Source organism: Scleropages formosus, chromosome 21 (genome assembly GCF_900964775.1).
Source record: "Scleropages formosus chromosome 21, fSclFor1.1, whole genome shotgun sequence".
NCBI classification, from domain to species: Eukaryota; Metazoa; Chordata; class Actinopteri; order Osteoglossiformes; family Osteoglossidae; genus Scleropages; species Scleropages formosus.
The window spans coordinates 23,229,686-23,252,366 of record NC_041826.1 but is presented as its reverse complement, the minus strand read 5'-3'; the positions used below and the strand labels follow the sequence as shown (position 1 = coordinate 23,252,366).

General features: G+C 49.3%; 2 protein-coding genes across 7 annotated transcripts; both read right to left on the bottom strand.

Moving 5' to 3' along the window:
* Positions 1-4: 4 nt before the first annotated feature.
* slc8b1 (solute carrier family 8 member B1) lies at positions 5-12,635 on the bottom strand. Of its 5 annotated transcripts, none has more exons than XM_029247231.1 (16): positions 11,217-12,635; positions 10,811-10,997; positions 9,898-10,050; positions 9,468-9,520; positions 9,106-9,163; positions 8,574-8,679; positions 7,840-8,007; positions 5,447-5,563; positions 4,909-4,974; positions 4,557-4,687; positions 4,284-4,425; positions 3,790-3,911; positions 3,457-3,610; positions 2,938-3,018; positions 2,273-2,337; positions 6-2,173 (listed from the first exon to the last, which is right to left on the bottom strand). In XM_029247231.1, exons 2-16 carry the CDS (start codon positions 10,880-10,882, stop codon positions 1,979-1,981), a joined length of 1,683 nt encoding a protein of 560 aa, XP_029103064.1. In that variant the 5' UTR covers positions 10,883-10,997; positions 11,217-12,635; the 3' UTR covers positions 6-1,978. The 5 variants fall into 5 exon arrangements, with proteins under 5 accessions (XP_018596421.2, XP_029103064.1, XP_029103062.1 ...); XM_029247229.1 differs by having other exon boundaries at positions 11,251-12,635; XM_029247230.1 differs by having other exon boundaries at positions 10,811-12,635.
* A 1,815-nt stretch (positions 12,636-14,450) lies between these two features.
* LOC108927520 (acyl-CoA dehydrogenase family member 11) lies at positions 14,451-21,806 on the bottom strand. Of its 2 annotated transcripts, none has more exons than XM_029247228.1 (15): positions 21,725-21,806; positions 21,134-21,415; positions 20,522-20,754; positions 20,334-20,433; positions 20,108-20,225; positions 19,862-20,004; positions 18,799-18,948; positions 18,511-18,605; positions 17,365-17,464; positions 17,030-17,170; positions 16,749-16,841; positions 16,042-16,149; positions 15,607-15,778; positions 15,438-15,504; positions 14,451-15,252 (listed from the first exon to the last, which is right to left on the bottom strand). In XM_029247228.1, the coding sequence occupies exons 2-15, from the start codon at positions 21,401-21,403 to the stop codon at positions 15,138-15,140; spliced, it is 1,905 nt and encodes a 634-aa protein (XP_029103061.1). In that variant the 5' UTR covers positions 21,404-21,415; positions 21,725-21,806; the 3' UTR covers positions 14,451-15,137. The 2 variants fall into 2 exon arrangements, with proteins under 2 accessions (XP_029103061.1, XP_029103060.1); XM_029247227.1 differs by having other exon boundaries at positions 21,692-21,777.
* Positions 21,807-22,681: the final 875 nt, after the last annotated feature.

The following is a 22,681-nucleotide window of genomic DNA, read 5'->3' as shown; positions in this document are numbered from 1 at the left end:
GGGGGGGGGGGCACATGTTAGATCAGCCACATTTATGCTCACCTGTCAATCATGAACATATAAACCCTGATCACCACCATGCCATCTCCACCTGTCTTCTACCCAAAGATACCCTCAACGGGGGAGGGCAAAACAACATTGCCTACAGCAGGTACAAGTCCCCAGAGGACTGTAAGCAAAGATGTAAAGGTGGTTTGGACGGGTGTTTTACTGCCCACTAAAGGCAGGACATGGAAACGCAGGTTGTTTTTGCTCCTTGGAAAATAGACAAGTGAAGATATACAACAACAAATACACAGGAAAATATTACTTACATATCAAATAGGCTAAAAATCACATGCGCAAAATAAGACATCTTTATTGAATATAAATTTATGTAATTTAGTGATGGTAGTTTAAATTGCATCACAATTGTACACACACAAGATTTGCTATAAAACAAGTAGGGTTAACGCACACAAAGAATACAAGGGGGAGACACATTCACCCCAAATGACTGGTAATATTTGCATACTGACACTAGTAAAGTACACTTGCTTAAAATTAGTATTTCCCAAAGGTGATAAAACTATTGCACCCCATTAATCTGATTTTCCCTCCTTTAAAGTCTCGGAATAAACGAGTTTGTGTAAGATGAGTTACATGCACATGTTCACATGAATCAGGAAACAACCAAAATGATAATACTACACTTTGACAAGTTCCACCTTGTGATGAGAAACATCCAGCCCTGGTGCAAATCAACGGTGGCGTTTATTCGCCTTTCGATAAAAACGGCCACAAAGTAACGCTCAGTATCGAGAACAGTTGCCACACAGCTGGACAGAGATTTCGGAGACCAGCAATCCAGCCGTGGTCAAGTAATTAAATGTCGGAACGGCGAAGGAAAATCACAAGGTCACAGACGCAAAGGTTGAACTCGATTCCTTTCGTTCGCTGCAGTCACGACAAGTACTGAGTGAGATGTACAGCAAGTCAAAGCCATTCCTGGGTACGGTTACTTTACGGGGCCGCAAAAGTGACCACTAATGTCCTCTTCGGTGCCTCAGCTGATTCCTGTAAAGAATTCAGATGGACTGGAAGGGAACTCCTGCGTGGAGAGCGAGCGGAATTTAAGCACATCACTCTTAAAAATGAGTTCATTTCAGTGACCCCTGGAATCTGTCCTGTTGCGAGGGGCCCAGAACGTCCGAGGAAACGCGCCGGGGTCACCGGGATCCTGCAACGGTGCGGAGCGGGAAGCGCTGTCCCTGAGGTCACGGCTAAGGCTGAATAAGTGGAAAGCGAAGGTGCCGGGAGCACGGGGTGGGTTCGTGCGTTCGGAGAAAAGCCGCAGATAGGGCCTCACGGGGGGTCCTTCACACAAGGGCAAGAAGTAGCAGCGAAGGCAGCAGCACAGAGGTGCTTCTCTACCCAAATTCCCCAGTTTGGGCTACAGCTGCCGCAACAGGGCACGGAGTGGTGTGCACACCGGGTGTGGGGGGGGGCTTTGGGAACCTTAAACACGACTGACAACTCGATAGAGTAAAAATTAAAATTACCTACCAAAGATGAAATAGCAGTAATGTGAGACCTGGATCAAAACAGCAACTCAAAAGGTATAAGGAGCACAATTTTAGGTGGGAAAAATAAGAGAAGTAAACGGTGAGCACTGAAGCGTCAACACGTAACTTACGGTATTCACTCCTACTGCCTGACTACTCCGAATGCAGGAAGGGGGTCTTTAAAACAGGACCTCCGAAACAGTAAAATCATAAAATTTTAATAAATGATTGCATAAAAAAAAATATACCCTATTTTCACGGTCGACTGAAATAACACCGAAAACATTTACAGCGGTAAACAGTGTTAAAACCCCAAAACCCTCACCTTAAAAGCATGACTGAGACACAAAGAGCCCCGAGAAAACAATTCGGACACGCAGACGGGGGACCGGACCGAGGGCCCTTCCTCCGGAGGGGGGGCCCCGTTTCGGGGCTCACCAGTCCATTCGGATCTTGCCGAATTCCGTGAGCAGCGCCACCAGGAGGAAGACGGCGTAGAAGACGAGCAGGAAGAACCCGTAGGCGCGGCTCAGGTGGAAGCGCTGCAGCGGGACGAGCACGAAGGAGATGGCCAGGCTGCAGCCCAGGGCCCCCGCCAGCACCCATCCGAGGAGCCCCTCGGGCTCCAGCTGCCAAAGCGAAGCGGCGGAACGAGAAGTGAGCGCCGTGCCGACGTGGCCCCGGACGCTCCGACGGGTGCTTCGCGTGCGGCGAGCTCTCGCACTTACCTTCACCACGTTGTCGTGCGTGAACATTTGCAGCAAGCAGCCGAGCCCCACGCCAAAAACCATATCTGACAAGCAGTGTGGTTAAGGAACCACATCTTTTCTTCACCACACGAGGACATGCCTACCGGCCTGTACGGACACACGCCTGCAGTTCGCCGGGGAATCATCTTACATTTACATTTATTCATTTAGCCGACAAAACTTTAAAGATTTACATTAAAAATTATTTACCCATTTATAGAGCCGGGTGGTTTTTACTGGTGCAATTCAGGGCAAGTACCTTGATGAAAAGTGCTGCGGCAGTAGGTGGGATTTGAACCTGCGACCTTTGGATCCAAAGGGTGCGGCTGCAATCATAAATCTCGTCTTCAAACCGTAACCCGCAAACCCGTTTCCAACGGCTCGTCTTGAATTAGCCCAACTTTCACAGCTAGGTAGCACCGGAGGAGCGGTGGAGCATCCTCCGTGCGACCTCTTTCGACCCACCTTTGCTCAGGGGTCTATTCCGCTGCCTTTAGTTTCCGGAAAGTTTCTCAAAATATCCTGAGGGAGTACCGGGAAGAATCGAGCGGCACTCTGACACACGCAGTAATATCGAAGCAACGAGCTGCCTGCGCTCCGCCCTTTCGAGAAGCTCCAGCACGGCACCCTCCGGCGAAGGATACTGAAGATGATGCCCCCAAAGCAGGCGGAGATGGCCATGCGCGGATACCCCTGGCGTGCGATGGTGATGTCAGAGAAGCAGTCTGAAAAGAAGAGGGTGGAGCCACATTACCTCCCTTTACAGACACTGGATGCAATATCCATGTGCTGCCTTATTACTTTCACATTTAGTCCTTCAGCTGATGCTTTTCTCCAAAGCAACACAGTCATTTACTCATTTATACAGCTGGGTAATTTTACTGGAGCAATTCAGGGCAAGTACCTACCTTGCTCAAGGGTACTACAGCCAGAGAGGAGGCTCGAACCTGCAACCTTGGGGTCCAAAGGCAGCAGCGCTAACCCCTACACTACCAGCTGTTTCACTGAGCACCTTAACACTTCAACTTAACTCAGTTTCTATAAGTACAACGAAATGCCCCACTATATTTTCTGGATGTTTTTTACATTTATTGAAATGTACACAGACAAAGTGGGGGGAGGGGTCGGCGATCACGGACTCCGGCGCGCGTCCGGCAGGGTACCTCCGATGCTGTTGCCCCAGGCCAGCAGCGTGAGGCCCAGCACCGTGTTGCTGAGACTGAAGACCACTCCGAGCGTGCGCAGCAGGCTGACCACCTCCGACGCGGCCGTGTTGATCCACATGGCGCTCACCAGGAAGCCCAGCAGGGCAAAGAGCTTCAGGAGGAGAACAAAACGAGAGCGTTGCACAACGCCGTAACGCGGTCCTCGCTCGATCTACCAGCACGGTTTAAGACGGGGCTGAGGGATCCCGGTCTGGCATCGGCACAAAGCCGTCCAACGGAATACCCGAAGAGAACATCCGGAGATGCATCTCACACGTTTGTCTCACTCACAAAGTGGTATCTGGGGGGACGGTCGTTGACGGTGCTGCAGAAGACGATGAGGCCGAGGAAGGAGCCGACGGCGAGAGTTAACGCCCAGACCGGGAACTCGCCCTGGATGTAGAAGAGGCCGTCTGCAGGGAGAAGCCACGCTCGTGTTGCCGATCTTTACTCATCTTACTTTGTTTAAAAAAAGCAAAACATGACAGGCATACGTGACCGGGTGAAAACCCGGGTTCTCGGGACACGGGCAACGGGTCGGTCCGAAAGACTGAATTACAGCTTTGCTTTAGAGATCAAAATAGACGTCCGCGTACGAGGAATTGCATAATGCGCCTTTAAATAATTAACGAGCCGCGACATCCGAGAAACAACCAGGAACTTGGTGATGCGACCCAGGTCCTGGTAGAACAATAGAGAGAATTATTGGGAAAGGAAGTGCGGCACGGCATGCAGAAGAGGGTGACGCTGGTGCGCGCGGGTCAGCTGAGGAAAGAAACACGCACACTTTCCCGAGTTGAAGGTGAGCACGCACACCAGCGGCCCCGTGAGAAGATGCAGACAGTTGAGAGGTCTTCTCCAGTTGCGGTCCTCTTTGTCGGGGTCCACCACGGGCACGGTGAGCACCAGCAGCACCTCCATGGGAATCTAGCATTGGGAGAGGAGAGTCTCACACGTGTCCCTTATGGGAGGAGATCATCTGTTGTCAAACCATCGCAACTCTTATTTGACGGGCCCTCGACGTCGGCAAACTCCGGAAATATCGTACGTGCACGTACTTTCACCACTTTTAAGGCCCTCCAGTACCAGGGCTTCCTCCTCCACTTCCTGCCGTCCACTGGGTTGAGGGAGCCGAGGAAGATCTGGGTGGTGGACTCCGTGTAGGGCAGCAAGGGCTGGTACTCGCTCTCTGTACGGTAACACACCGGCACACGCGGTTCGGAACTCGCTCGGTAACGCACGGCGAATCGGCACTGGCACGTGATGCGCACGCGCACACACTCACGCGCACGCACACGCACACAGACTTAACTGACTAGGGTACGTAGGCAGGGTAAGCGCCGTCAAATCAAATTCCGTTAACGGGACTCGGACTCGTTCAGTCGAAAAGGTTCGACGAGGGTAACGTACCGCAGCCCTGGATGCTCGACGACGGAGTGTAACCTGGGCTTTCGTCATCGGATTCCGAATGCAAGGCTGCGGAGGAAGATGAACAGCTTTACCCCTGAACTCGTAGTATCTCGGGAGTAGTTATGTTCAGTTAATAAAAAATTAAAAACTTGGCAACTGCGAATGGAAAAGAAGCACAGCGGCACACCGAGTTGCGTGGGTTCGATCCCCACTCAACGTGTGTGGAGTTTGCGTGTTCTCCTCGTGTACGTGCGGTTTCCTCCCGCTGCTCTGGTTTCCTCCCACAGTCTAAAGACATGCATTTCAAAAGCATACGATTCATAGAAATATAGTTTCGGTATAAAGAGAACGAGGAACACAAGCTGTACCCAAACCTAGGATTTGAACCAATATCTCAAGTGTTTGTACTCTGCTTATTCTGTCAATAAAGCTGGGGGTGGAAACCTTTAGAAAGGTTTACACGGAATTAAAACCGACTACGACGAAACGACACAATCCTGCAGACACCAATATTTCGCACGTTTCCACCGACTCGTACCCGGTACGTGAGCGGGGCTGTTCTGCAAGGGCCCGTTGATGAAGCGCTTCTGACGGTTGTAGATATAAGCGCTGATGATGACCGTGAGGACGTAGAGTACGTACAGGCTGATGTATCCTGCAAGAGAAAAGTGCAAACGTCACCATTTACCATACGAACCAACGTTCATCACACATTTATCAGCGTGACACATGACACTCTGTTCCTGCTCCCTTCCGCAGTTCAGAAATCGTGACCTCGAACTTCTCGGAAACATCTTGAGACGAAGCGGTAAACTAGAAAACTCAGCCGACCACAAATATGCAGCTGTACAGGACACTGGAGCAGCAGGTGCCAAGGAAGAGAACAACACGTTGCAAGCATTCTTGCTTTATTTCATTTTCAACAGGAAAGTGTGTAAAGGATTCTGCAGACACACCCTATCACACACACACACACACACACACACACACACACACACACACACGGATGTGCGCATTTCCCATTCTTCTCAGCTCACACGCAAAATTCATTCCTGAAAATCGGACTGCGAAGCGAATTCTCGCGAGATAAACCCTTCGTTAACATTCATTTAAATGTGAAAAATAAAGCATTTCCGAGTTTCACCTCATTCTTCGCTAAAATTCCTGCTTTACCTTTTAAACAGACATTTTAATTCCGAACCAAGTGTGGACACCTTCTGATCCAGAACCCTCATACGTAACGGACGTGTCCCTTTTTAATCCACTTTCCCGCTCATAATTTACAGGAAATTTATTTTTGCTTTTCACGCTCTTTTACAGCGTTGCCCTGGTGCACAGCGGTGCAGCAGGTGCCTCGCAGCTCCTGGTTTGTGCGTTCGAATCCGGCTCGGTCTATGCGCAGTTTGCACGTTCTCTCCACGTTCATCTCATTCATAACGATGTTGCCTTTCAAGGGAATTCTATACATTCTATCACTTCAAGTTTTAACACGGACAGTCCCCGGATTACGAACGAGTTCCGTAGCTAAATCCGTCTTTAAGTCGGATTTGTACGTAAGTCGGAACAGTTACTGTAGCTACGGCTCGTGTCTAACGTCAGCTAGTCAAATGTTTCTCTTAGTATATAGTATTTAGTGTACCTTTCTATGCATAAAGAACGTTAAAGAAACACTTCTGGATACACTAAAACATCTTTCATATAACAATAGAGTAACAATAATAATACAATGTAATGATCATCATCATTGGCATCCATCAGTCTAGAAAGACCATGGAATGTAACGATAACAATAATGAAAGTAACGACTATTTATAACAGAGAGGGAAACAGAAAGAGATAATAAATGTTACTACTGTGATGATGAACGGGACACGCAGGAGGCTGGACCCAAGCGCACGATCGTTTATTCAGAATCAAAGGACTAGACGTGTTCTCGCGGTCGGGGACGGGCGAACGGGCGAACGGTCGGTCGGTCGGTCGATCGGAGAACCGAACGGAGGCGAGGATCCGAAATCGCGGTCGGTCGCTATCGAAGAGATGTGGAACGGGACTGGGGACCGATGAGGGACAGGACTTGGAAGAGCAAAGCGAGGGAGGTTTGAGAACACAAAGGGACGGTCGTATCGAGTGAGATTCCACAATTACGAAGAGGCCGAGAAGTGTCTTTTATACCCGAGGGCTCTGTTTGAAGCTGCTGGTTGAGGTGCAGGGAGTGAACGTGACAACTACGGTATTTATAATAGAGAGTGACAGAAAGCGCGCGTGTGTGTGTGTGTGTGTAGGTATAAAGACATTAAAGAAACTTTAATGTTCACTTTTCCAATCTTCGTTGGCGTTTCACCTTTTTCCGATCGCTTTATCATTTCCACTTTAGTTTTAATTGTGATAATTTCCCTTTTCTTTGATGCATCACCATCACTTGTATCACATTATACTCTGGTGCCACGGTTACCAGCGTAAAAACAAAAAAATTAGCCAAATACCGTGACGCACAAGTTACTTTTAACAGCAACGTGGTCCGAGTGAAAAGCAGGAAGTCTGTCCTACCTCGGCTCACGCCTCAACGAGCCGCTGTAGACGCACGATATTTTGATGCTCGTCGCAAAGTAGAGCCGTTTGTTATTAGGAATCATTGTGTGTAACTCAAACTTTTTAATATAATAGGCTTTACGGTGGGTCGTTCACAACTACGGGTTGTATGCAAGTCAGACGTTCATAACCCGGGGACTGACTGTACAAGTAAGGCTTTCTGTGCTTGTTCATCTTTTACCACGTTTTCAAAAACCTTTTTGCTTCAGGCTTCATTATTATTGTCGGTGATAAAGAGTCTCAAAATGACGGAAAGCAGCCAATGAGTCGGCACAACAAGAGACGTGCGAAGGAGAGGCCACGCCCCACGTGGGAGGGGCTTCGACTCGAATAGCGACTTACCCAGCGTCTCTCCCAGGGTCATCTGTCCCTTGAAGAGGATGACGAAGGTCCAGAAGACGGCGCACATGTAAAAGATGACGTCCCGCAGGAAGGGCCGGGAGGCCACCGTGAAGGGCTTGACCAGGGCCACGCCGCCTGCGACGACAGTCGTAACAAAGATCCCCGCTCCTGAGGAGTCCGGGGGGAAGAAGGACAAGAGCCGTTAGACAAATGACATCCCCAACCACACAGACAGGCTTGCTTTCTCATAGCGATTTCAGTAAAGAAACGGGGGGGGGGTCACGCAGTTGCTAGGCAACAAGATGTGCTGCGGGTTGACTTATTTTCAAGGATTTATACGGTTCAGAAGCGTCCTGCTCAAGCGGCACTCGGGGGAAGTCAGCGAAAAGGACTGACTTTCCACTGTTTCATAAGAGAGGGACAGCAGAAGAGCATCAAGACCCCCCCACCCTCATTTCACATCCTCCCGAAAGTAAAAGTGCTTCTTTCTATGAATGTTTCACACGGTCCAGTTCCGATCACTTACAAACTCTGTCCTCCTTCGGACCGGTAGTCGCGCTGCGCAACGTGCTCAGCAGCCGGGAGACACCGAACACGGCGACCGACGTGCGGCTCCGCGCTGACGAATGTCGAACCGGAACTTTCCCGCCTCAGCGCCGCACTCGCACCATAAACCACTGTATTATGATTATCAGTGATGGAAATTAAAAAAAAATCTCCGGCATCAGACTCACCAAAAAGCGCCCCGATGGCCAGGCCTGCTGTGTGCGGGTGCGAGAACGCAGCCACTGCGCTGAATACATCCGGTGCCCCATTTCCCAGAGCCAGGAAGGTCACTCCCTGGTCACACGTTTGTCAAGGAAGTGAGAGATACAACAAATGAAGCAAAAAAGCTAAATCATTTATACCAAAAAAAACCCCCAACACTCATCACTGACATTTTGATTCTGTCATCTTTTTTTTTTTTTTTTAAACCCACTCCATGCTGATGTGTGCGGTGGGGCCCTGTTGGCAAAAGTGTGTGTGCCAGCAAAGTACGGGGCAGCCAGTCGCGTAGTGCTTAGAGCTACTGCCTTTGGACCCAAAGGTCGCGGGTTCAAATCCCACCTCAAGCTGTAGTACTCTTGAGCAAGGTACTTACCCTGAATCACTCCAGTAAAATTACCCAGCTGCATAAACGGGCAAATAACTAAGTAGCTGAACACTTCTTAAAGTCGCTTTGGAGAAAAGGACCAGATAAACGAATGAAAGTAAACGTAAGGATACAGCCACGTTGTGCGTCAGTCGCAGGGTGGCAGATATTGCTGACAGGTTGGGGCAGAAACTGCAGGAGGGAAGTGTGTAAGTGCAACATTCGCTGCGAAACCGCGCACGAGTGCTTTCGACGTGGAGGCCGACCACACACACACACACACACCGACAAGAAGGAAAGCCAAGCGTCAGCTTCTCCTTTTCTTCGTATCTCTCAGCCGCTCAACAGCAGCGAAAGCCGCAGAGCGGCGCGAGGTCGGCTGGAGATAAGAGCGGGCTGCTGACCACCGGCCGAAGGCCTGCAACACTTTCAGCTGCACATACACACGCGTGTGACCGCAACGCACGCACGCTGTTGGCGGGACGCAACTGCTTACAACTTCGACGCCGTGAGTCCAAGGGCCATAAACAGGAGGAGAAGCCAAAGAGCCTGCAAGACACAACGGGAAGATGCGCGAGTTCCACACCACGAGGGTTGCCGCGGCAACGGGCCGATCTCCATCGCGTATCGATACGTGCGTCAAATGTGCGTTTTAATGGCTGCGGAACCATAACGTGAGCAGGCGACACTCCGTCACACAGCGAGCACGCATCAGAAGGCCCCGCCACGTACGGACGGAGGAACACGAGTCAAAACGTAACTCGTCCCATCGAGACACTTGACACGACTACACCTCACCTGCTCACCTGACGCTTCTACTCAAAAGACGGGGGTTTACCCCGTACCGGCGAGCTGCGGGAGCCCGGCGGAGACCGGCGACTCCTCTGGTAACGCCAAGACGCGCGCGGAGGTACCGGGCGACTCACATAGAGGAAGATGGCGAGGGGGAAGAGGTGAGCCGGGAACGAACAGAAGGCCACCCTCAGGTAGCTGATGAAGCCGTCCTCCTGGGAGCAGTCGGGGGTGTTCAGGATGAAGAGGCAGCGCTGGCTGCCGTTCAGCTTCATCACCAGGTGACACTGCGGAGGCAGCAAGAGGACAGCTGTTGTCCCCGTAAGGAACAAGGGACACGTGGCTGATGGGACCAGAGGGAAGCTGTTACGTGAGCGCTCCCATAGGCAGTGAGGATACGCTGTATGAGTGTGCGCGGAACACAAATTATGCTCTAACGCAGCTCGAGAAGCACATATAAAAATTAAAATAAAAAATAAACACACACACATTTTCAGAACCGCTTGTCCCATACGGGGTCACGGGGAACCGGAGCCTATCCGGCAACACAGGGCGTAAGGCCGGAGGGGGAGGGGACACACCCAGGACGGGACGCCAGTCCGCCGCAAGGCACCCCAAGCGGGATTCGAACCCCAGACCCACTGGAGAGCAGGACTGTGGTCCAACCCACTGTGCCACCGCACCCCCCTAAAAAATAAATAAATAAATCAATCAATCAATCAATCAATCTTTTCCTGCTCTGAACTGAGCGCTACTGTGTCCCAAACATCGTGCATTAATAGCGTTAGACCTCGCGACACTGCTGGGATACTTTTTAGGGTTATTTATCTACCGCTTAGTGACTTACACAGAAGTACTGCTGCAGTCTGTACCGTATTTTACTGTGCTGTCACACACATACCGCGACGTTACCTCAAATACACCTATTGCGAGTGTATAAAACATTTCTTTGAAGAAAATAGAAAAACTGACTTTTTTTTTGCAACTTCGCTTGTGTGTTGTGTGTGTGTGTGTGTGTGTTGGGGGGGGGGGCTGCCAGGGACGCACCTCGTCGGCCGCCCCCTGCACTTGGACCGTGGACATGTCCTCCCAGGAGGAGGCCGCCGTGCTGTAGGACATGACGACCGCGGGGACGCGGCGGGTTCAACCGAGGGAACGAGACGAGCGCCGCGGCAGGAGAGCGAGGACGCGGGGGCGCGCGCTCCCGGCATAGCGCCTTAGTCCATCGCGCGGGCTGGAAAAGAGGGACAAGGAAGGAAGGAAGGAAGGAAGGAGAGGTAACTTATTATAGAGAGCCACCGGTTACACTCTCTTACCAGCGCAACAATCAATCATCATGTCTCTGTAATGAAAGAGCAGCAGCCAATCAGTCACTTTCACTCTGCGATTCGTCCGTGTGATGATCTCGCTCTTTGCGCGCAGCCCGACAACAGCGTAAACAGTGTAAACACACAGTGTAACAGCTGGTGAAACACGAAGCGAAAAACCTCCGCCGAGCGCCTCCTCTTCCCAGAGCTCCGATGTGTCTACACGTGTTCCCACACTTGACTTGTTTGTGTTCATGTGCGGCGCCCCGCGCGCGTCCCTGCAGGCGCGTTCTCGATGCGGCCGCTTCCCGAAGGCTCGCGCTCAGTCCCCGGGGTCCTCCGATCCAGCCGTCCGTCCGCGGGGGCCGCGGCTCAACTCCGAGCTCTTCCTCCACTTCCGAAAGAACGAGTCACGACGCCTCACGACGCCTCGCTGCGGGCTCCGCGTGGCTCCTCCCCCTTAAAGCGAACCGCGACGACGCGAGGAGCGCGATCCCGGGTCTTTGAGCGCGAGCGGGCGACACTCGAGTCAGACCCGTGAACGGTGACAGAGAACGCACGTATTACTCCCATAACGGGGTACACGCGCTCGGCGAAACGGTACCAGGTTCTCCGAATTTCCATTTCGAGGGAGGGGTCCAGTTATCAGTCTGTTTCTTATGCAAATCGATCATTGGTTCCCGGACTGAAAATATGTCACCAAACAGCAGAACAGAAGCTGTTTTACGCATGACTGCAGTAACGCCGAGGTTTGATGTAACATCTGTAACAAAAATTCAAAAGAAAAAAAATCATCTCGCTGTTTTCTTTATATTTTCATTAACTGATTATCTTTACCACTTTTTTTTTAATTAATATTTTAAAATAGTTTGAGCAACGGCTGAAGAAGCAAAGGAGCTTTTCTCCTTGGGAAGAACCCTGTATTCTGTAAGAGCAAAGTGCCCTCTTTGTAAACTCTTATTTACTCCTTGGTGTTTGTAAGCCTTAGTTTTGAACCTGTTGTTCCAGAACAGCTTGAGCTTCAAACTGTGCACTTGTCGTTTTGAGGAAGTGCTTTACTGCTCAGTGCTCTTTTAGTTTGTTTCTCAAAGAAAAAACAGATCAAGAGAGGCCTCCTTTTCGTGCAGCCGGAGCAGTGGAGCACAGTATTTCTCTTCAGGTTTTTAACCGTAACACTTTTACTCTATTTAAACTAACTTTTTCAATATGGGCCGGTATTACAGCAGCCATTTGAAAGGAGTGTGATGTTTGGGAACAAACCAGCAGCAGTGCAAACACACAAGAGGAAACACACAGAAGCACTGAAAGCCTCCTGTCACCTGGAAACAGTTTTAATGTTTTTTACTGTGTTTTTACTCAGCTGTCTGTATAGCAGCTTGCAGACAGACCGAAAGCTGAACAGTGACTGTGTTTGCGTCCAAATTGTTTCTTTTAAAATCCTGCAACTGGTGTTCTCACATCAACATCTTTTGACCTGGTCACTGAATGAATCATACGGACAAAAAAACAGTTATAAATCATATTACTGAATTTAAATGAATGTCTAAATTAAATTATTTTGATGTATTAAATGAAAATATTTATAATATACTGTAAATATCTGGGGGGGTGCGGTGGCGCAGTGGGTTGGGCCGCAGTCCCGCTTGGGGTGCCTTGCGACAGACTGGCGTCCCGTCCTGGGTGTGTCCCCTCCCCCTCTGGCCTTACGCCCTGTGTTGCCGGATTAGGCTCTGGTGTGTGTGTGTGTGTGTGTGTGTGTGTGTGTGTGTGTGTGTGTGTGTGTGTGTGTGTGTGTGTGTGTGTGTGTGTGTGTGTGTGTGTGTGTGTGTGTGTGTGTGTGTGTGTGTGTGTGTGTGTGTGTGTGTGTGTGTGTGTGTGTGTGTGTGTGTGGTGACACAGCGGGTTTGGTCTGTGCCTGCTCTCTGGTCTGGGGTTCAAGTCCCACTTGGGATGCCTTGCAAAGGAATGGCATCCTCTCCTGGGTGTGACTAGCAGCATTAGACACCCTACACTGAACTCCCAACAGGCAGTCATTCACACAGCAGAGCAATGGAACACACACAGACTGAAGGTAATTTTAGAGTCACCAATCTACCCTAAACACATCTTTAAGGCATGGGAGGAAAGCCATGCAAGCACAAGGTGAACATGAAAACTCCACACAGACTGATAGGGGATCAAACCCAAGTTGTCACACTGGCGCTACCTGCTGTGCCACCGTGCCACTCGATTTTATGAAAGACATCTAATATTGCAGGACACTTTAGAGCTTTTCCTATACTTCCATGCAGAATGCCACAGCAATCCCCCTGTACTCGAAAATTTACCTGTAAGTCTACTTGTACGTATCACAAGATGCCACAACCCTCTCCCTAGACAAGTACAGGTTTGTGAACGTGAGCACTTGGAGAGCCCTGCACGCTGATTTGTACGTCAAGTGACACAAACTCAGTGCCAATACAGGGTCTCCCTCATTAAAAGACTGCAACAGATATAAGCAACACAATGAGGTCATACTGTGTCCAAAGGGCGTGAGGTCCTGTTCCAAGTGTTTGTTGACTTGTGCTGCAATAGGACACAAGGTGTCAATGTTTACCTGGACGTGTGTTCTGATCTGGAGACCTTCATGTTTACACTCATGGGAGCAGATTGCAGAAGGATCAGCAGCATGGGGTCTCCCCTCAGCAGGCTGAAGCCACTGTGCTGTCCCGGCACAGCCTGAAGTGGCACACTCTGGTCTCGCTCCACTACAGTTTAACTTTAAGGCAAACACGAATTCAGGCCTTATTTGTGTGTTCAGTAGTTGAGGCTGAAATATTATGTTCTGAGCAGTAGACAGGTGACGCATGAAGTGCGGTGCATGCATAATGCATATTAGCCGCTAACCCAGCACTCGGTTATTACGACAGACTGTGCAGGTAACAAGCACGGGTCAAATTACAGAAATTCACCTTGAAAAATTAATTTTTTCAATTTATGGAAGTAATCTGAAAATGTAAAAAGTGTTTGGCTGCTGGCTGATAAATACTACTCATTTGAACTTTCTCACTCAGATTCACAGTTAAGGATCAATAAAATTGTGCCTTTTTCAAACAATCATAAATACAGCTGGTAGCAGAGTGCTTTGAGCTGTTGCCTTTGGAGCCAAAGGTCACAGGTTCAAGTCTAACCTCCAGCTGTAGTAGCCTTGCACAAGGTACTTACCCAGAATTGCTCCAGTAAAACTACCCAGCTGTCAAGATGGGTAAATTACTGTAAGTCACTTTGGAGAAAAGTGTCAAATAAATGTACTAATGGTGGAAAATGCAAGAGGCATCATTCCTAGAATCATTTGATTAAATTCAAGTTCAGAAGATGAAATAAAAAAAAAAAAAATTATGGGTAGTATTCATCAGTTAAATGCCATATTGAAACAAATCTCTAGTGACAAACATTTTGCATACAAGACAAAGTGTAATATGATTTATGTGCCTTGTAGTATAAATATTTTGTCTTTAGAAAATATTTTCAGGTTTTCACCTATTACATACACAGCAAACAACTTTAATATTTATTTCCAGCAGCTTATTGAGAGTCAACATATAAATTTGATGATCATGTCTGCAGAATCTGAACTTTTAAAATTATATCTTGGATTAATTTATAATATCTTAAGGTCATAACGTGATACTTCCATCAACATTCATTTCAGTTATTTGTTGCGGCTGACTGACAATTGCATACGTATTTCATAATGACTGTGGACTTCCTGAGAACATTTCAATCATTCCCAGAAGTCTTCGATTTGGCAGTTTCACTGGATCAGCTCTCATGCACTGCACAAAATCAATGTTTCACTGCGACACGTGCCCATGGATGAAGCTTGTTTGCTTCAGGGAGACCACTGTTTTCCAGGGCTAATGAGTGAACTCACTGTCCCTCTGCAAGGACACATCCGTTCCAGCTTTTTCTCATATATAGTGTGCAGATCACAGACATTGGTTAAAATGCCAGCTGATGAGGATGTGTGGCCCATATCTGCCCTAGGACACATCTGTATGACCGTGGGGGGGTGTGCGTGAGCCTATTTACTGCGCTGGCATCCCTTCGTAAAGCAGCGCCGTGTCCTCGGCCGCATCCTCTGGGTCATAAGAGCCGGTCTCTGCCTTGGTGACCACAGGGCACAGGTCCTGCTCACACCACCTGAACACAGTGGGTTGGATGACACACACAGCATGGACCGCAGGAAGGGTAAAGAGTGTAAAGTGTACAATACACACTTAAAGCACTGAACCTTGGTGACCATTATAAATGGAAAAAAAAGACATTATTATTAGGAAACCCTCAGCCAAAATGCAGCTCACAGAAATGTGTGTGGTGGGATTTACCTCCGAGCAGCATAAACGTCAGTGTGTGTGGCACCCTCCCACGCAGCGTGCTCCACTAGCAGAGCTCCTGAGCGCACACACACAGACACATAAACACAAGACACCAGCTATAAGGGGCTCACACACTGCAGTCGACTCATTTCTCGACACGTGGATGGGCAGGACATACCCATGTAGATGCGTGCCAAAGTGTACGCCAGGTCTCGAGCAGCCAGCTCAGCGTAGGCGGAAGGCTTCTGGCCAGAGCGCTGCACAAAGCCGCCCAGTGCGTGGAGGGCGCTGTCTACCGCTGTCAGTGCCGGGGCCAGAGCGGGATTCCCGGTAGCAGCCTTCAGTTTGGCCTGAATTAAGCGCAGTAAAGCACGGTTCACCTCACAGCGATGCACACGTGTTGAGCAAACATCCAACTGTCTCACATTCTTATACGTACTTGTGTCCTCGGGAAGAAAATGTTTGAACATTTGCGCTCGTTTTTCAGGTTTTAGACAAGCTGAAGCGTCCCTGAACTAAACCTGCAGAGAGCCAGCAGGTTGTGCCTTCATCTCAGGGACATAGAAATACACACACCCTGCTCAGATACTGCTGCACACAAAGTCCTGCTGACCTTTGTGTCAGTGAAGAAGGCCTCCAGAACTTGTCCTCGGCTTTTGGCTACACCTCGAAGCACGTCCAGGGACAAGACGTTGGTGGTGCCCTCCCAGATACTGAGCACCTGCGGTGGACAGCGAGTCGGGTACAACTCAGGTGGTAGTGTAACACCAGTGCACTTTACAGAGTGACACACTACTGTGATACAGTACTGCACTTTACACAGAGTAACACTGTGTCCTTGTGCTAGCAATATTTGAATGACAGACTTTCAAAGATAAGAACATTTTTCTACTTATTTGTTAGAGGTAATTTTAATATTTTTTGAAGTTAGTAGAGGATAATAATGTAAAAGTCCTGTGATACACTGATATCCTGTTCACAGTGTCCCCTGCCTCACACCCTAAATTTACAGGACAAGCTCTGGAACACACAGGACAGGAGTATATGAAAATTTAGTAAATAAGTATTAAAGCAAGTTTTTAATGCATCGCTTTACCTGAGGTTTGTACAGAACCCAAACCAAGAATAAATCAAGGGATGTCTGTACTATAAAGCCTTTATTGATTATGACAAACTGGATGGATTTATGATGAAGCTGAGAACCCATACTGTTATGCTTCCAGTGCCAATAACCCACCAAAACTAAGAGAACAATTCAAAGAAAAACTGCAGAAACACAGTAAATGGAAGCAAAACAGAGCATCCAGTTGGAGAGTGTACCTGTGCATCCCGCAGCATCGCAGGCAGTCCTGTGTCCTCCATGTATCCCTGTCCCCCGAAACACTCCAAGCCCTCGGACACCACAGCAATAGCCTGGGAAACACAGATACATGTGCCATGTAAAACTATTTTAGCAGGAACTTTCATAAAATATTTTTGACTGTGTTGTTCAAAAACAGAATTTAAAAAAAGTGAGAAGAGAGGTAAAATGTGGTAAAACAACGGCCAGGAAGGTCCTGCAGACATGGGTCTTGTCTTGTTGCACCGATGGCGCAGCCCACCTGTTTGCCCGTGTACAGTTTTGCCACGGGAGTGAGAAGCCTCAGCAGGTGGAGCTGAAGAGCCGAGGCAGAACCGACCTCCTCCCTCCCCAGGAGCCAACACACCTCCATGAGCAGCAGGAATGCCCCGCGGGTCTCCACCTATGCACAGATGAGTCAAGGCCAGGTATTTACAGTGGAGCTCAGCAGCAGTGACAGCAGGTGACCTTATTAGCGTTGTTCAGCATGTCATTGCAGGACGCATTATTTACACAGATGTACGAGTGAAGCATCACACTCTCACGGCTGACAATACTGATATTTAACTGAGGCAATCAAATAGGTTTACAGCTCACCTCCATCCTTGCCATGGTCTGCACATGGAGGGCGTGGTCCTTGAGAAACTTGCCGAAGACGAAGCGCTTGGTGGCGTATTCTCGGCCCAGCTGGATGATCCTAGCAGCAGCCGAGGGGAATATTTACAGCACTGCTGTACAGCACCTTAATCACCCATAGTGTTAATGGAACCCTCCCCATGGTGTGGTGCAGTACAAGGAAAAACCACGACCACAGCATGAGAAAATATTAATCCTTTTTTCATTCAACACACTGATTATTCCTCTGTACATTTTTTTGCTTTGTTATGCAGACATTTGACTTCCACAAAAGGTATTTTGTGCCTTTCACTTCCACATAAAAACGCTTAACTACTCAAAGGTACACTTTATATCACACCGATTATGTCAGCCAACCACAACGCCTCGATTAAGGTAACTATAACAAATGAAACAGCAGTTTCATTAATGCTATTGATTTTATAGCTGTTTTTCTAACAGTGATCAACTCCTTCATACAGTAGGGCAAATAATTACTGTACAGCAGAGGTGGATTCAAACATTTGCTAGTAAAAGTACACCTCTAACAGCAGTATCTGTGTGCTCTGCCGAGTGAGAGGCACAGACAGAGGTATAGTGAGGTTTGTTTCTTCATAGCATAAACATCTGTGAGCAAAACGACCAAACTGTTTCTATCCAGGGTGTCTCCATCTCACTCCCAATGCTTGCTGGACAGACTGCAGGCCTCGGCAACCCTGCATAGAACTAGTGATTATTGATAATGAACGAAGAGAAAAGACGAGCTACGAATAACAACTGTGACATTTTTATATAGGAATCAATTATTTTTTCCTCATAAGAAATACGGTGCTGCGACCCCCTCGCTACAGTAAGTTGCCTAATGGGGTGATTTCGCTAAACAAATTAACTTTATTTCTATGGTCCTCAACGATACATATTTGAGCTTGTTTTCTTTGTTGTTCACTTACTTTGAGAGCACAGTACGTCTCTCCACACGGTGCTGCAGCGGTAAATGTGACGGTTTACATGTATAGTGCACTCCAATTGCCAAGGCTCTGGGTCCCGAGGACCAGGACAGACACCGCTGCTTCGTGTAACTCACAGGTACAATGAAGTGCAGCGTGGCAGCAGAACACACCATCTCACCTCCTCATAGCAGCAACAGCTGAGACTGTGTTGTGGATGCGAGTGATGGTCAACATGCTGGCGATGGAGGCCACTCCTCGACCCTCCCCCGAGATCTGCGTCATGCCATGAGAGAAGGGGGGAGAGAGCCAGTTTAGTCACGCACTCAAAATGCTCGAGATGCTCTACTGCAGTATAATAGTGTTTATCTGGACACCCAGGCTAAGGCAACAGCATGTGCTTTTTTGGAGGAGGGCATGTGCAGTCAGCAGCTTCCCCAGCCGTGACATCGCCGCCATAGCAACGCACCCGTTGCGCAGGGAGCCCATCGAGCAGCAGCTCCGCCGTGGGCACCTGCCGTGTACCCAGCTTATCCTTCAGCCGCTGTACTTCGATGTCCTTCAGGTTGCCGTGCTGGTCCCGCAAGGTGGCGAAGAACAGAGAAAGGCCCCTGCTGCCCTTGGGAGGGAACACACCCCGCAGATGGACAAGTGTCACACTGCTCGCCATCACTGCAATGATTATTCATCAGCATTCTCACTTACAGCAGTCAACTCTTCCCAGTGAGGCACACAGTTCACCCTCAATGTGTCTTATGGTGTGTCAGAGAGACCAGTAGCGCAGTGTACAGTTGTTCCTCACCAATTCTGTTTTTTTGTAAAAAAAAAAAAACTTTGTTTATTTAGGGTTGTATGCTTGGAAAAGGCTTGAAACACTGAAATAAAGTGACATTTTTAATAACTTGTGTTTCATTTTGCCAGTATCTTGCCACTAAGGAGAAAAATGACTGATGATATTAATCAGATGGAAGGGAATGTTCCAAAAACAATGATTCCTTCATATCTGGCATTCTCAAAATAATATTTTTATGTTTCATGTACTGAGAGTTGTATGCTTGAGAAATAACTATGTATTTAAATTAATGGGCTTTTTAACTATTTCAGTTTCATTCTGCCACTAAAGCAACCACCGGAAACCACTGGAAAACGGCAGAGTTTACAACATTTCCTTTGCAAATCTGTGTTTACAAAAAACTATTTTTATGTTATTATTAAAAAAAATTTAATTAGTAGAACTGTAAACATTAAAACAGAGTGATTTGTTTACAGTTTGTTTCCACTTTGGCTTTTTAAACCCTTTTTTAATTCTGAAAAACATATAAAAAATAAGACTAACGCACTGGACTGTCAGTCATACCAGGATCTGGTCACCTGAGGTCCAGTCACGTGCACATGAATAGTATTGACATTTTTATTCAGTCTGGGTCAAGCAGCTGACTACGAACCAAACCAGCGACCCTTTAATTGCAACCGCAGGTGTGCAACTTGTACACTGCACGTTGCCCCATAAACACACCACATGACTGAAAAACCTGCAGCGTGCGTCCATGTGTGTCCACCACTCGGGCCAGAGTGAGCGTCATGTCGGCGTCCGTGGCCGAGGTGAACCACTTGAAGCCGTAGAGCCTGTAGGAGGCGTCGGGCTGCAACTGCGCCACTGTTTCTGTTCCACTGGCTGGGGAGGGAACAGCGCGTTGCCAAAAGGGTCAACAGTCACAGTTTTACCATATTAAGTCTGTTGCTGCAAGACTGACATTAAAGCACGCTCGTGACCGTACCCACATCGGAGCCACCCTTGCGCTCCGTCATCCACTGGCCTGATGTCCAAAACCGCTGAGGGTCACGTGAGGTCAAGCGACGGAAGGCTTCCTCCACGGTCTCTGTGACACCCAGGGACTGGCAGGCACAACAGGTGCGTATCACTGTACCGAGGCACAAACACAAACACACACACACACAAACACACACACAAGGTAGACCCCTCGCCGGACCACGGTCACTCACCTCGATCACTTTTGCTGCCCCATCCGTCATCGCCAGAGGACAGGTGTACAATCCCGCCGAAGGTGAATACAGGTACAGTTTGGACATCTGGTACACTCGACTTGGACACAGAGAAACACCGTGGTTTTACTGTTTTTACCGCAATCCTGTCACTTTACAGTCGGCGCAATCCCTGCCCCCTGCGGTACCTCCATTCTCCGTAGGTCCTCTCGTAGCCGGCAGCCACCAGGCCCTCCTGGGCTGAGATCTCCTTCATGTTTGCCCATGCGGGGCAGGTAACGATGCGGTCCACGCGGCAACCCCATGCGTCGTACTGTTGCAGCCGCGGGGGGTCCTCCTCACACTGGCGGCCCAGGCGGTGAACCTCGCTGACCAGGCGCTCTCCGAAACGGGCCAGGTCCGCTGCGACCGGCTCGCGCACCTGGAACGGACACGGGACGGAGACGTTCCTCTCACCAGCGGTCCCCAGCTCTGCACCTCTGAGGACGCCTCTCGCAAACACCAATCGCTTTTCCTTGCATATAGTGGAGGTGGGCGGCACGGTGGCTCAGCAGGTAGCGCTGCTGCCTCACGGCTCCCAGGTACGAATGTTAGGGTTAGGACTCGGTCCGTCGTGGTATGTGCACGGGGTTCAGGTGAACCTGAGCCACCTGGAGCGTGCGAGTGTGACACAGTGAGTGTAGAGACGACTTGCGAGCTGTGAGAACAAATCAAGCTGCAAACAGTCTCGCAACAACTGCCCTCATAAGTTGAGGACCCGGGGAAACATCCGCGAGGTGGCCGGCAGGGGGCGCGCTCACCTGCGCGGGCACGGTCCTTCTGAGGTACTTGTGCAGCAGCGCGTCCTCCAGGAAAGGGTTCTTCAGCACGGGCCGCTCCTGGAAAAAAGTGCCCACGGCAGAGCGACTGAAGAGCGGCCGCTCCGCCAGCTCCTCCTCCGCCGCCGCCTTCTCCTCCTCGCGGCTCCTCGGCCGCTCGTGCGCGCCGCCGGAGTGCGAGCGCGCGCGGCCCAGGACGAGCGCCCCCGCGCGCAGTGCCCCCGCGCGCACAGCCAATAGGCGGGCTGCCATGGAAGGCGTTTTCTGGGGACACAAACACGCAAATGTGCGAAAAGTCGAACAGCTCGTAGTCACATTGTAAACAAGCAGCGATAAATAGAAATAAATAGTAGTAAATATTAAAAAATATTATTAATAATAATAATCGTAAGGTTTGCCTTTACGTCAGTTTTCAGAGTTTATCTACTACTGAACGAACTGAAAGCAGTCGGTCGAGCTGAAATGCTCGAATATTTAGTTTTCCACCAACGTCACTACGGAATAAAATGGCACGAAAGTGTACCGCTCGTGATTGTTTACATCAAAATAACTTGGAACAACGACGACCGTCACCTAGGTTCCCTTCGGCGTTGAGGCGCTCGACTCGAGCCCCCCTCCTCACGGCCCGCGAGCGGCAACTTCCGTGATCACGGAGCCGCCCCTTTCCAAAATAAAAGTCCATTTCCGGAAAGGGACAGAGCGCCTCGGCCTTCTTTCAGTGGAACTTCTTTCGTTGTGCGAGAGAGAGCGCGACGCGGCCTGTCGGAAGTTATTAAAACATGTTATTGTTTAGCGGTGGAAGAACTTAGATGATATCAGGAGCCCAAGTGTAATAACAAAGCAATAATTGTCAGTGTAAGTGGTAGCGCACCACCAGGCTGTGGGTTTGAAAGCATCCCAGAGTCCCTGTGAAGGACACTGTTCTCAACAGGAGTTCACTCTTGTCAGTATTTTAGTAGCTGGAAAACGTCACTGTTCCTTTCACTGAGCCTGCAGTTCTTGGTTGGGTCCACACTGACGGCGATCCAGGCCAGGAAGCCCTTGCTAAAACTGAGCGAATCCACTTCTTGCTGCCAAGGCTGCAGTCACTTTGGGTTTTGCTTTTATGAGGCGATGTCCAGGCTTTCCGTCGGCTCTCTGGTCGTTTAAAGAACACGACGACCTGAAATAAACCTGTCGGCGGGTTCGCGGAGCCGTTTGGTTTCCCAGCTGTCGCTGAGAGTCAACAGCCCCTTTTCCTTTCCATTGCCAGCTTTGGAATTTCACTTCTCAAACGCTGCAAACATGCCTTGTCAATTTCATCTTGAGCTGGACCAGAAAATCGGCCAAGAGCTCCTTCACGTGCATCAGGAGCAGGTACACGTTACTCGAGTTACACAGAGGCCGTCCACAGAGCCCGACTGACGGCAGCTGCTCGCTTGCCACGCGGCGTCCGATCGCCGAGTTTATCGAACGCTTCTCCGTTGTATCCGATGCCCATGATGACCAGGCTCATGACAGCATTTGCCACGTCCATCTTCCCTTGATTTG

Bases quoted from the DNA above. Each gene is read 5' to 3' on its own strand.
- slc8b1 (XM_029247230.1), bottom strand. From the start codon at position 10,882: ATGTCCTACAGCACGGCGGCCTCCTCCTGGGAGGACATGTCCACGGTC. The intron at 8,680-9,105 runs GTATCCTTACGT...ACGTGTGACCAG, and splicing joins GACTGACGCACAACGTGGCT to GGAGTGACCTTCCTGGCTCT. The intron at 2,338-2,937 runs GTATCCTTCGCC...ACTGCTTGTCAG, and splicing joins CTTTGGGGGCATCATCTTCA to ATATGGTTTTTGGCGTGGGG.
- LOC108927520 (XM_029247228.1), bottom strand. From the start codon at position 21,403: ATGGCAGCCCGCCTATTGGCTGTGCGCGCGGGGGCACTGCGCGCGGGG. The intron at 18,606-18,798 runs GTGCGTTGCTAT...GGCATGACGCAG, and splicing joins ATGGGCTCCCTGCGCAACGG to ATCTCGGGGGAGGGTCGAGG. The intron at 15,779-16,041 runs GTCAGCAGGACT...CGCTTAATTCAG, and splicing joins CCTTCTTCACTGACACAAAG to GCCAAACTGAAGGCTGCTAC.